Here is a 12,996-nt window from a genome sequence, read left to right as displayed (position 1 = left end):
GGATGAAGAGGACGTGGGGCACAGGTTGGGCATAGCCGTTTTGCCTGGCATGGCCTCTTCACTGAGGGGGAGGAGAGTGTGTCCCACCCCCGAGGCTGGTGGCAACCTGAAGCTTGGGCTTTTCTGGGGCACCTGAATCCTGCTCTGCTGGCCAAAGGGGACAAGAGGCTGGAATGCTTCTGGGATTTCTTTCTCCAGGGAGGAAGCCCCTTCCCCATCAGCCTGTGGCTTGCCCTAGCCTTCCTGGGATGACACTGTCAGGCCCCAAAGACCCCATGGGGCTAGAGGGATCAGAGCTGAGCAGAGATGATCAGAGTGAGAGTGGGACATCTGGGAGGGTTCAGGAAGTGACATCTGCCAGGGGTCCAAGGGCTGAAAAGTTGCTGCTCAAGTAAGGGTGGGACAGAGAGAAGGTCCAGGAGGAGGGAACAGCAAAGACTCCCTAAGCGAGCCCCAGGGCTGCTTACCAGCCTCACCCTCCATACTTGAAGCCACCACCCATCAGGGCCTCCCAGGGGTTCTGAGGAACTGGCCCAGTGTGGCGGAGTCCTGGGGACTTCATGACATCGATGGCACTGTCCCACTCTGAGCCTGAGTCTCCTCCTCCCTCCCAGGAACCACAATGAGGCTCCCTGCCTGCCTACGTTCAGTGTTCCGAGAGAGACCTTGGAGGCTTCACCTGATACTCTCCAGGGCAAGAACACACTCCTGTCACTGTCGGGGAGGGGCAGGCAGGAAGGGCAGTTGAGCAGTGGCCTCAGTGCTGGCCAGCGTGTCTGTCTCACCAGCCTGGCTCCCTGCCATAGCTCCAGGGGCTGGAGGGTGTTGAACATTAACCTCTTTGGTGAGTGGCTCCAGCTAAACAAACACAAACACGTTGTCACAGGTCAATGGTAGCTACCCCCTGCCGCAGCTGTTGGGCTGATTTAATTTGATTTATTTTATTTTTTGAAATAGTAAGCAAGTCTAAGTGACTATCACTGAGGCCTCTGTTAAAAGATCTGCCAGCAGAACTGCCCCAGTTTTAAGAGTCAACAATGTTGCTCTTTAAGTTGAACTGACTTTCAGGATCCTCTCCAAAGACAAAAAATAGTGCTTCCATCTGTGCTTTTCTTGTACTAAAAGCATATACAGGAAAACTTTACTTTAGGGACGCCTGGGTGGCTCAGCGCTTGAGCATCTGCCTTTGGCTCAGGGCATGATCCCGGAAACCCGGGATCGAGTCCCACGTCGGGCTCCCTGCATGGAGCCTGCTTCTCCCCCTGCCTGTGTCCCTGCCTCTCTCTGTCCGTGTCTCTCATGAATAAATAAATAAAATCTTTTTAAAAACACACACACACAGAACACTGCAGGGAACACAGTAATAAGGTCAAGAACCTGCTTTATTTGTTTATTTTTCCTTTAGCCAAGACCGTAGAAAAGACGATGTTATGTGTGGTTACATCCAGCCACACCTGAGAACAGAACTAGGGAATGTCACTGTCCAGGGCAAAGGACCAAAGGGGACTGCTTAGCTATGAGCAAGGTGGGCCTTTCAGAGGCAGTGGCTGTGATCAGATGGTGATGGATGTTCTAGATCCACTGGATGAATTCCAGACAGTAGGGTTGCCGTCTAACGACCTGCACCGGCGTCCCCAGCCTCTGGCCTTCCTTGCTTCTGTTCTCGTGGCTTCCGTGGATGTCCCTGATAGTGGCTGACTTGGGCCTCCACCTCAGCTCTCTTCTCTCTCACTTCGGCCTATGCATTCGCTGCTTCCTCCTCTGGCTTGGCTCTTCCGGCTCGGAGGTTGTTGCTAAGAAGAGGCGCTGAGGCCCAAATGGGTCACCGCCTGTGTTGGGCTCCAGGCAGGATGCCCGCCACAGCCAGCAAGGGGGCTTAGGCTGTCCGTGCTACTGGGGGTTCCATCCCCCCCTCTGTCCTGTGAGGAGCCTGGCCCTCCTCTCTGGCCTCCTGGGATGGCTGGGCCACAGCTGGGGCCAGGAGGAGGGGTGGGGAGCCCAAGTAAGGGCTGACTGGGGGAAGCAGGAGAAACAGAATAGCCTCTGGAATTAGATTCCAGGAATCAAAAGTGACCAGTAGCTGCTATCCAATGACTGTGGCCACCCTGGTGCCCAGGCATCCTTTTGCTGTTCCATTTAATCCTCAGCCAGTTGGGCACGACGATCATTTCCATTTTACGGAACAGGAAGCCAAGGCTGCCAAGTTAGGAGGTGGTGTGGACTGAACTTGCCCTGAGGGCACTGGACAAGAACCCCTGTTCCTAACCCCAGTGAGCCCCTGTCTCCCCACCATTCGCACCCAATCTCCCCAGACCACCTGGGCCTGCCCATCCCCATTAATCCTCTGGATTGGCCACCCTGAACTTCTCACCATTCTTTCAGAGCATAGCCTTGCCTCCAGGACGTGGCCGCTCTGCTGCCTCTCTGCCCCTTGGGCTTATGAACTCCTATTCATACGAACTCCTCTGGAGCCTTCTTAATCTCACCTCCTCTTTGAAACCTGCCTCGATTCTCCAGCAGAAGTGACACCTCCTCGGTACTCCCTCAGTGCTTCCCACATACTTCATCGAGGCACGAATCCTGCTCCCTGCCAATCTGTGTACCTGCTACTTGTGAGGGAAAGAGCCGGGGTAGTGGGGGTGGGGAGGGGAGCCACTGTGCCTTTTGAGTGCTCTGCACCTATTTGGTGCTCAAGGTGAGAAGATTGTCAAGGGAGCAGATAAATCCAGAAAGACCCCTGTGGAAGGAGGGTTTGGCTGACCTCTGTCAGCTTCGGCTTGAGGAAGAAAGAACTGGAATTGTTGTGGGTCCATGTCCAGTGGAGACCAGTTCCAGTGGCCCAGCAATTTGAAGTCAGGATGGAAAAGGCTGTGACGGGGATCCCTGGGTGGCTCAGGGGTTTAACGCCTGCCTTCAGCCCAGGGCATGGTCCTGGGGTCCCAGGATCGAGTCCCGCATCAGGCTCCCTGCATGGAGCCTGCTTCTCCCTCTGCCTGTGTCTCTGCCTCTCTCTCTGTATGTCTCTCGTGAATAAATAAATAAAATCTTAAAAAAAAAAAAAAAGGAAAAGGCTGTGATTGAAGGCTGTTTGAGCAGGTGTGTGTTTTTTTTAATTTTTATGGGAGTTCAATTTGCCAACATATAGCATAACACCCAGTGCTCATCCCGCCAAGTACCCCCCTCAGTGCCCATCACCCAGTCACCCCCACCCCCTGCCCACCTCCCCTTCCACTACCCCTTGTTCATTTCCCAGAGTTAGGTGTCTCTCATGCTTTGTCACCCTCACTGATATTTTCACTCATTTTCTCTCCTTTCCCTTTATTCCCTTTCACTAATTTTTATATTCCCCAAATGAATGAGGCCATATAATGTTTGTCCTTCTCTGATTGACTTATTTCACTCAGCATAATGCCTTCCAGTTGTTTGAGCAGGTGTTAACGGGAGAGGACGAAGGTCAGAGGCCCAGAGGAGGCCCATGAGTGCACAGAGGCCAGCCTATGCTCACTGTTGACTTGGGGACCAGGCCCCAAGTGGGGGCTCATGGCTCTCACTCCTCAATGACTCTGAAGTCAGTGCCAGTGGTACCTCTGCTTGACAGGTGAGAAACTGGAGATCACAGAGGACCTGTGTCTGTCTGTCCCCGCAGAGCTAAGGGAGGGCAGTGAGACCCACAGCACCTCTGCCAGCCGTGCCCAGGGCTGAGTGATTCCCAGAGCCGCTCTGGCCATTTCTGGGTCCACTTGGAGGCTGCTCAGACTGTCCTTGGTTCTCCCTTCTGACTCAAGAAGAAAAATGTGGTTTTAGGGGCGCCTGGGTGCTCAGCAGTTGAGTGTCTGCCTTTGGCTCAGGTCCTGATTCCAGGGTTCTGGGATCAAGTCCCACATCCAGCTCCCTTCAGGGAGCCTGCTTCTCCCTCTGCCTGTGTCTCTGCCTCTCTCTGTCTCTCATGAATAAACAAATAAATCTTAAAAAAAAAAGAAAAAAGAAAAAAATGTGGTTTTACTGGCAAGAAGAGGAAAGAAATGTCCTTCTGTTTGGTTTGCAGGAGACTGACCCTAGGCAGGGTTTTCTCAACCTGCCAGAGGTTAACAGCCACTTCCCATCAGCATCTGACTCCTCACCCCACCCAGGAGGTGTAAGGACACCCGACATGCTGCCGGGGAGTCAGCTATGCAAGAGTGTACTAACTCCCCAGCCTTGTGTCTGTAGCTTCCAAAGTGTGCACCCAACTGAGGGGACCTGGTGATGCTTTAGGGGGTAATGCATAGGGTCCCTCCTGTGTGCCTGGGTGACTTTTGTGTGGAGTCACTGTCGAGATGGAGTCTAGCAACTGGCCAGGCTGGAAGAAAAACTCTTTCTCCGCCGTCTTGAGGCCTCCTCTTGTTGGACACACTCTTTCAGATAAAGACAAGTCACGGCTCTCGGGGTTCAGAAAACTCATGAGGCACCCTGTATACTTTTCAAGCCCCCTGTGTCTATTTGACTAATGGGGCAAGGTCACAATGCTTATCTGCATGATAACCCCTGGACAAAGTTCTCCTGTCCCCACCTAACTGCACGGACACGAGGTAAGAAACAATGATTGCCATTTGTCATCCATGGAGCTTTCCAGAATTAAGCTGGTGAAGGTGGGGCCTTGTGACTTGGGCTGGCCCCAGTGACCTTGGCTCTGTGACAGTCCAGGCATAGCTCCAAATGCACCCCAGGACCTTGGAGCTGGATCTGGGACTGACGTGTGGCTCTGCTGCTTGCAGGACCTGCGCCTGCATGGCCTCGAGCAAGCTGACTCATTCACTGAAACGTCACTTTTGAGCATTTGCTCACCTCCCCAGGAGGCTCAGCAAGCCGCCCAGACCTGATAGGGTACCTCCCCGTGTTAATCCCCCACAGGCTAATGTTTCTGGCCAGGTTTGCTTGGTTCCCAGGACTCTCAGTGAAGGCTGTCTGCTGTCATCTTGAGTGAGCTCAGTTCTACCCAGCATCTTCATCTCCCAGAACCAGGACGCTCTCCCCCTGGGCCCCATCAGGGAGCTTGTCATCACTTAAATGCAGCCCTTCCAAAGTTCCAAGAGCCCCGCTCCGACCTTGACCTCCTGTCCACCCACGTGCTTGTCTGACTACTGCTGGACTGCTCTCTGATGGCAGGAGTGCCTCCAGGCCTTGGGCGGCTCTACCCGCCAGGGGCCCACTTCTACCGTGGACTCCCCTTCCCTAACCTGCACTCTCTCCAGGGCTCTTGATTCAAGCCCTCTCCTGCCCACCTGAGCCCTATAACCTGCGGTCTTCTGCCACCCCCCACCTGGCTGAGAGCCTAACACCTAGGCTGAGAAGTGAGGCCACTGGCCTTGGCTCCACTGGGTGCCTCCAACACCCACTGGTACCTAGAAGGTGACTGGTCAAGATTTCTGTAATGAGTTATGTTGGGTTTCTATGGGTGGCTTGCTTTTCCTTTCTTGATTCTAAATCTCCTTCATGCTCCTTAAGCTTTGGGGGTTCTCATCTCCTCCTCCTCACTCTCAGGTGATCTTGCCTCCTATTTACAAACAAAATGGAAACTTTCATGCTGGCACTGGCTCCACCTCTTTCTTTCTTGTTACTTAGGAAGATAGGCCCGACCTAAGACCAGTCCTCCTCCAGATTCTGAATAACTTCCCCACCTTCCCTTTTGGGAACTCATTCCCTCTGGAAGCTTCTTGTGTTTGTCCTTCATTAACAATACGAATCACCTCCAGGGGTGTCTTGGTGGGTGAGTTGGTTAAGCACCTGCCTTCGATGATCCTGGTGTCCTGGGATCAAGTCCCACATCCCTGCTCAGTAGGGAGACTGCTTCTCTCCCTCTGCCCCTCACCTCTGGTTGTGCTCATCCTCTCTTTCTCAAATAAATAAAATCAATCTTTTTTTTTTTAAGATTTTATTTATTTATTCATGAGAGACACAGACAGAGAGAGAGAGAGAGGCAGAGACACAGGCAGAGGGAGAAGCAGGGAGCTCCATGCAGGGAGCTCGACGTGGGACTCGATCCCAGATCTCCAGGATCACACCCTGGGCTGCAGGCGGCACTAAACCGCTGCGCCACTGGGGCTGCCCCAATAAAATCAATCTTAAAAAAAACAAACAACCCAATAGGAATTACTTCCTTAACCCCACCTCTCCTTCCAGCTGCCATCCTTCCCTCCCCCTTCAGCCAGCTTTCTTCTCTCCCCACTGGCCTGCTCCTCCTGGAGATGGCATGTCTGGCTAGTTGCCCTCTCCCAGGTCGGGGGTGGGGGTGGCCAGGGGCTGTCTGCCCCCTTCTCCCCTAGGTCCTCACCTGCTCCCACGGCTTTAATTACACCCACCCCAAGGTCTCTCACCTCTTGCCTCCCCACCCCAGCACTAATACATAACAGGTGTTCAACAAATATTAAAGAAATGCAGCCGCACCCCTGTCACTCAGGGTCTCGGACGGCCACCCATTTGCCAGCCCTCTGGTGTGTGAATGTCCCCACAGAGGAGCAGACTTTCTGCAAAACGTGGAAGCACGATCTACTGAATTTAGCAGAAAAACTCACAAATTTGACAAGGAGAAAACAGGATCTGGCAACAGGCTTTTCTTTTAAAGAACATTACCCAAGTCATCATGGGAGGCTGTAGGCCGTCTTTAGTCCTCCGTATTAGAAGCTTCCCAAAGGTTTCCACACAAACTTCAGGCCCTAGGAGGTGGGAGTGGCAGAGGTGCGGTGAGAGGGGGTGGAGGCAGCCCTGGTGGGAGGGCCTCCTCCTGACAAATCAAAAACCTCGCTTTGCCTCTGGGCCTCACCACTAGCGAATGCAAGCAATGCCCAGGCGCTTATGAGCTGGGGAGGGAGAAGCTGCAGAGGCTTCCCGTCACCTCGCAGGCCTGGGTCGCGCTCACCAGAACCCCGGGGCTACACTAGGGCCCGCGGCTCCCAGCAAGCACCGGGTGCCTGCCCGTCACACCAGGGCTCTGGGCAGCAGGCCGCAAGCTAGCTGCCACTGGGTAGCGGATGGGAGAACTTGTTTCAGGGAGATAGCCTGAGCACCTATGGGTGCGCCAGCTCTGTAGCCTTTCCAGGCACTGGGCATCCAGCGGGGGCGGCTGTTTCAACGCGGCAGCTGGTGCTGCCAGCCCAGACTGCGCCACCTGCTCTGCCTGCCTTGTCGGGACAGGACGGGCTCACACAAGCTTCCACAGTGACGTTGGGCATTGCGGAGAGGCGGTCTAGGGGGATGCCAGGGCAGCTCCTTGACCCCGACCCGAGGCCAGGCCTACTTCTTCCCTCAACTGGGCCTTGCTACAGTAACCAGGACAGAGGAGTCATGCCAGTCTCTATATAAGCCAGTTTTGTTCCATCAAGCGAGGGAAGAAACTGAGTACTCAGGAGTTGCACAAGTGTGGGGTTGGAGGGCAGTGAGGTTTGAGAGGAGCCTCTCCAGGGGACGAGGAGTGTTTCCCATTTTGTTTTTTAAGATTTTATTTATGAGAGAGAGAGAGAGAGAGAGAGAGAGAGGCAGAGACACAGGCAGAGGGAGAAGCAGGCTCCACGCAGGGAGCCCGATGTGGGATCTGATCCCGATCCCGGGTCTCTAGGATCACGCCCTGGGCTAAAGGCGACGCGAAACCGCTGAGCCACCAAGGCTGCCCTTTCCTCTGGTTTCTAAACGGAGTGGCCCCGGAAGCAAACAGAGGCCAGAGGCTGGGGTGCAGGCAACTCCACACTTGCAGGTAACTGGACAGCTCCCAAACCTTTGACCTTACAAATTCATCTTAAAATGAAAACCTCGTGGAGAAAGTCACCCCTCTGATCGCTTCTTTGCAGATACAGCGAACACTGGCCAAATTGTTTTAATTTCCGAATTTATTAAAATGATTAACCTCAATACTGCAAGTGCATGTACAAAATATTTGTAAAAAATGTTTTTAATGAAACGTTAAAGAACTTACCTCAAATGCTGAAAAAGTCCTTTTTTTCATTCTTTCAGTACAAGGAATACATTGTATCTCAAAAGTATTACAACTCGGCAAAACAATTTAAGACAGTAATTTGAAAAATGATTGAAAATTGAATACTTTACATGTACTTTTATGATCATTTCCTAATTCGTACAATGCCAAAATCTTTACGAATCATTGCATAAGCTCAGGCTCAAAGTTGTATTGGACACAACCTCTTCTGAGCGGTCGCCCGCGTGTGGATGTTGCCACTCCACGCGGTGCAGTCTACGCAGCTCCGGGGGCCCTACCCGGTTTCCCTGCAGCGCTTGTGCACCCCGAACTCCCGAGGGGGGGCCGCCGCTCGGGCCCACGGGAGTGTTGGCCTCCAAAAGACGAGGCCGCGATAAAGTTAAAACGAACATCGAACATAAATAAGTTACTAAACTTCAGCTGAGAAATGGAGAAACGTGGGAAATGTGGTATTTTGTGACTTTTTCCATGGGAATTCCTGAAATGGCTGGCTGTTGCTGGCATTCCGGGAGGCGGCCTGAGACGCGGGCTCTGCACCTCTGCCGAAAACACCACACTAAGACGAGGCTGGAGGGGGGGGCCACCGCTCTCTGGTGCTTTCCAGACCGAGTCAGAGGCCTGACCTTCCTTGGCCGCGCAGTCTCACACTTCTCCCGCGAGGGCTGGGGACAGACCCTGGGGGGCGCAGGCGGAGCCGGGTGTGGGTGCCGTGGGCCGGGTGTCTGCGCCCGCCTCCATGCCACTACCTGAGGGGCTGCCCTGCGTGGGACAGACAGGAACGGGGCGACTTGGACCACAAGAGACCTCCCTAAAGGACATGAGGAGAAACAAAATTCTACATGGCAAACACTTTTATGAAAGTTACTCATTTCTACGTGGAACCTAACAGCAATCGTTTTGTGGGCCTCAATCTAAAGAGTGTCCCCGGAACCTGGAAACCGGGAGGAATCACCTAGAAATAACAGTAAGCACTGAGGTTTTCTCCACTGGACTTTTCATTACAGGCAGATTCCTTGTAATATTTCAAGACATGGGCTAACTTTTCTATAGACACTACACGAATCCCCTAAATTGATTTTACTCAGGAACACTGTATATCTGAAAGCACATGTACACATTTCCCAGAAATAAAGAGACCCACTGGTGTCAAACACCTGCTACAGATTTATATTCCCAAATTCTTTGTCCAATGATTTGTAAAATAATCCAGACAAATGAAAGGTTGGTATTGAACATAAAGTAGTAATCAAAAATTTGCTCATTAAGTTACTTAAAATTAATTTCTCTTTTCAAAGTGCTTCAAAAAAACAAATTAAATCTGACTCCTCTTTTCATTTAACTGATAATATAGTCAAAAAATCTTTGATAGTTTCATACATAAACATAAGCCAAGAACTCCCACTGATGCAGTGCTTAAAACTATATATTTTATAATTTCCTATTTTATTGGCATGAATATTTCTAAACTTAAAAACCTTCCTGGTAAGTTCTTTTAATTTCTTATGACAAAAATTTCTCACAACACACAAATATTTACAACATATACATTGTTTTCAGTTCTTTACACTGAATTTCAAAGACAAACATTTTTATAGGTTACCACAGAACAAAAGCTGTGACTGTTTTTATTTCATAAACTATTATAAGTTAAAGTGAATAGTTTTTAATATTCCTTGTAGCATTTTACAAGTGCAACAGAAACCTTGAAGACCCAAATTAAGAGAGCTGTAGTTCATTAGATAAATGTTGCTTGTTGTCATCACATTGTTCACAGCAAAGTTTTGAAAAAATAAGCACCAATCATTCTTGCAAAGAACAATTTTATCTAAAAGGATTGAAAAGTGTTAAATACAAGGTCTTTAATTTACATGACAAGCAATAAATACGCTGTATTGGAACTTATCCTGCACACTGCTATCCTCGTACATATAATGTACTGAAAAGTTAGCGGTCACGCGTGTAATTGTACTTTTTTTTTTTTTTAAAGTAACCAATTCGACTCCTAATTGATGGTTTGCTCTTTTTAGGCAAGGCCACAAATAGTACACCTGGGCCAGCAAACAGTGTGAAACTGACAAAACTCCGAGGGGGAGACATTTAGCAAATAAATCAAAAAGCCAAAGATCATTGCTGGTGATATTAGCATATACTAGAAAACCTTAATATGCTGCTACTATGATTTGTTTTAAATTATTGTTTAGTCATATATTAAAGAGCCAGTTGATGCTCTTAGTTTAAAAAAAAGAAAAGAAAATTGTGTAGCCACATTATTGTTTTCAACGTCCTGTGTGGAAAGTTGCTTATCACTGTACAATTTTGCTTGAGCCTTTATTTTACAATGGGGCTTTCCCTCTACTCAGAATTGCACATAAGAAGGCTATTTAAAAAGTACAATAAAAATTTGCACAAATCAGACTTAGGGAGAGTCAGTGCGCTGTACACTTTCTACAGTATGACGCTGCTAAGTAAAGAGAGAAGGGAAGTGCGGCCGCTAGAATGTCTCGGGTGAGGAATAACTGACTGGAATTTGTTTTTATTTAAGTAGGTTTCCCAGACCAAACTGAGACCAAGAGCTTATGCATTGAGCCTCAAAGACTGGTCTTCTCTCCTCCGGGAAGAAATGTCAATATCTATGGAGTCCTTCCCAACGATCAGCCGCAAGCGCTTGGCCGGAGGAAGAGGAATAAAGTCATCCTCGAAGTCCTCCTCGTAGTCCTCGTCCTCCTCGTCGCCCTCCGAAGAGGAGGGCTCATCTGTGCTCTCCTCCTCATACTGGCTGTAGTCATCCACTTCCATGCGGGACTCCAGCAGCGAGAGAGGGTCGCTGCAGCACACCCCGTTCTCGTGAAGCCCCTCTGTGTACGGCCCCCGACCTTCCTCATCCCGCTTCAGCTGGATCTTTAGTTTTGTGGAGCTGCTGCCTGACCCTGAGTTAAACCCATTATTGAGCTTTGCTACATACAGATTATTATCATTTTCATGGTCTTTACTTAACTTGATGCTTATTTTTGAAGAATTCATCCCATCATTCTCTTGGTCGTTTGTCTTGCTGCTGCTATCGTGACGCCTACGAAGAGTCAATTTGGGAATCCCAGAGTTATTCTCCAAGATCAACTGGGCATCATACCTTGTGATCCGCCTCTTCTTTTTACTTTTTGCAGTTCTGAAGCCATCTTTTGTTTTGAAGCTGTCAGACGTCACGACTGAACCGCCACCGGGTGATGGACTGGGAGCCCAGTCTGGGTAGCTTCCCGGTGTGGCCTCCGAGGCGCTGTGCTCGCCCTGCTCGCAGTGGGGCCCCAGCACCTCCGGTGCCACACTGGCTTCCCCAGGGGACTCCTGCCCTACAGCGGCCTCCTCGGCCTTGGCCACCTGTTTCACAAGTTTTCCTTGTCGCGATTTCTTCTTGGACAAACCACTGTCACTCCTTGGACACTTTGCTTCCCCCTTTTCTGCAGTTCCATGAGCCGGGTCTTCTTCCTGTGCCACGGGAGTTGGCTGCTCGCCACCGTCTGGGCAAGGTTCTGTCACGCTGCTTGTATAGCCGTCCAACGTATTTGGTTCTAGCTTGATGTCAGAAGGCTCCTTCGGGTTCATCCTTGTCCTGGTCGAGCGCCTGGTGGTGTAGGTGCAGGGGATGCCATCCCCAAGTGGCGGGGCGCCCCGGCCGGAGCTCTGTCTGTGCTCTCTCGCCGCGTGTCTAGTTAAGCACCCGCTAGCTGCTGTGGCTTGAGCTGGTCCCTCTGGCTCCTTGTCTTTTTTAATGGGTAAGTTTTTATACAGAACTACTTTGGGCTCTTTAAGTACTAAGTTCCCCATCTCGAGTTTTCTCGAAGCACTCTTTTGCTCCAGCCGTTTGCAATGATTTCTTAATTTTATCTTTGAAAGTAAAGGCTTTGCAGGCTTTTTCAGTTTCTTTGGTACCCTGGAATTATTTATATGAGTTAGCTTAGATGAGGTAGAGTTGGAAGAAGCTGGAATTCTTGACATAGATTGCCTTGTTAATGTTCTGCTCTTGCTGTTCTTTTTCACACCAACTGAAGATTTTCGGTTAGGAGCTGTAAATTAAGGAGAAAAAAAAAAAGGATGAAAATCAGCCTTGGTAACACAGGAGTGCTCAACAAAACAGTGCCCACACCTGTCAGCTACGAAACGTTCAAATACTACCAGCACGTGCAGGACAGACTCCGTTCCATCTCCGCTGGCACGCGAGCACCCCCACACCACTTTCCTTAACTTCCCAACTGCTGCCTCCGAGTTACAGAGCATCTGTGTGTTTCACACAGCAAGGTCCGGGGTTCCACTCCGAGCCTGTCCACAATCTATCACAGTACTTGTCCACAGAAAGAATTTCTTTTCCTGAGTCATCTTCCCAAGTATTTTACCACATAAAAGATTTGAAGTAAATGAGGAAAAATAAGATTTTCTTTCACTAATTCTTAACATCATTTAAAATGGCTTTCTAAAATCCATTACTCATTAACTCAAAGGAAGTATAACACTCGACCAGTAATATAGAACAGAAATACATTATTAATGAGCTCTAACGGACACATTCTATTATCACAATTGTTTTTTTTTTTTTTAAGATTTTATTTATTTATTCATAGAGACAGAAAGAGAGAGAGAGGTAGAGACACAGGCAGAGGGAGAAGCAGGCACCACACAGCCTGATGTGGGACTCGATCCAGGGTCTCCAGGATCACGCCCTGGGCAGCAGGCGGCCTTAAACCGCTGCACCACCGGGGCTGCCCCTCACAATGGTTTCTTTTTTTTTTTTTTTTTCCTCACAATGGTTTCAAACAAACAAGAGAGACCCTAAGAACCATATATTGTTTTTCAACAACGAACTTCACAAAGTTCTCCCTCCAACTCCGTGAGGACCAGCAGACTTCCAAGGCAGAACTTGCTTGGCCCCATTCCTCCGGGGAGCGCCTGCTACCAACAATCAAACTAAGGCAGGAAGAAGCATGCTACTAGAGTTATACTCTTGGGACAGAAGGGGATCTATCTTTCTCTGGACAAGCATA

The 12,996-nt window shown here is 49.9% G+C and overlaps 1 protein-coding gene across 3 annotated transcripts in view; it reads right to left on the bottom strand.

Moving 5' to 3' along the window:
* Positions 1 to 7,849: 7,849 nt before the first annotated feature.
* Positions 7,850 to 12,996, bottom strand: part of KMT5B (lysine methyltransferase 5B) — a 57,477-nt gene continuing 52,330 nt past the window's right edge. For all 3 annotated transcript variants that reach the window (XM_055309250.1, XM_055309262.1, XM_055309256.1), the window contains one exon: positions 7,850 to 12,024. In XM_055309250.1, coding sequence (XP_055165225.1) covers positions 10,541 to 12,024 — 1,484 coding nt within the window. In that variant the 3' untranslated portion in view covers positions 7,850 to 10,540. The remainder of the gene's footprint in view (positions 12,025 to 12,996) is intronic.

This window comes from Nyctereutes procyonoides, unplaced genomic scaffold, assembly GCF_905146905.1.
Source record: "Nyctereutes procyonoides isolate TBG_1078 unplaced genomic scaffold, NYPRO_anot_genome, whole genome shotgun sequence".
Lineage (NCBI taxonomy): Eukaryota > Metazoa > Chordata > Mammalia > Carnivora > Canidae > Nyctereutes > Nyctereutes procyonoides.
Note: the sequence above shows the minus strand (reverse complement) of the source record. Positions and strands in the feature narration are given on the sequence as shown.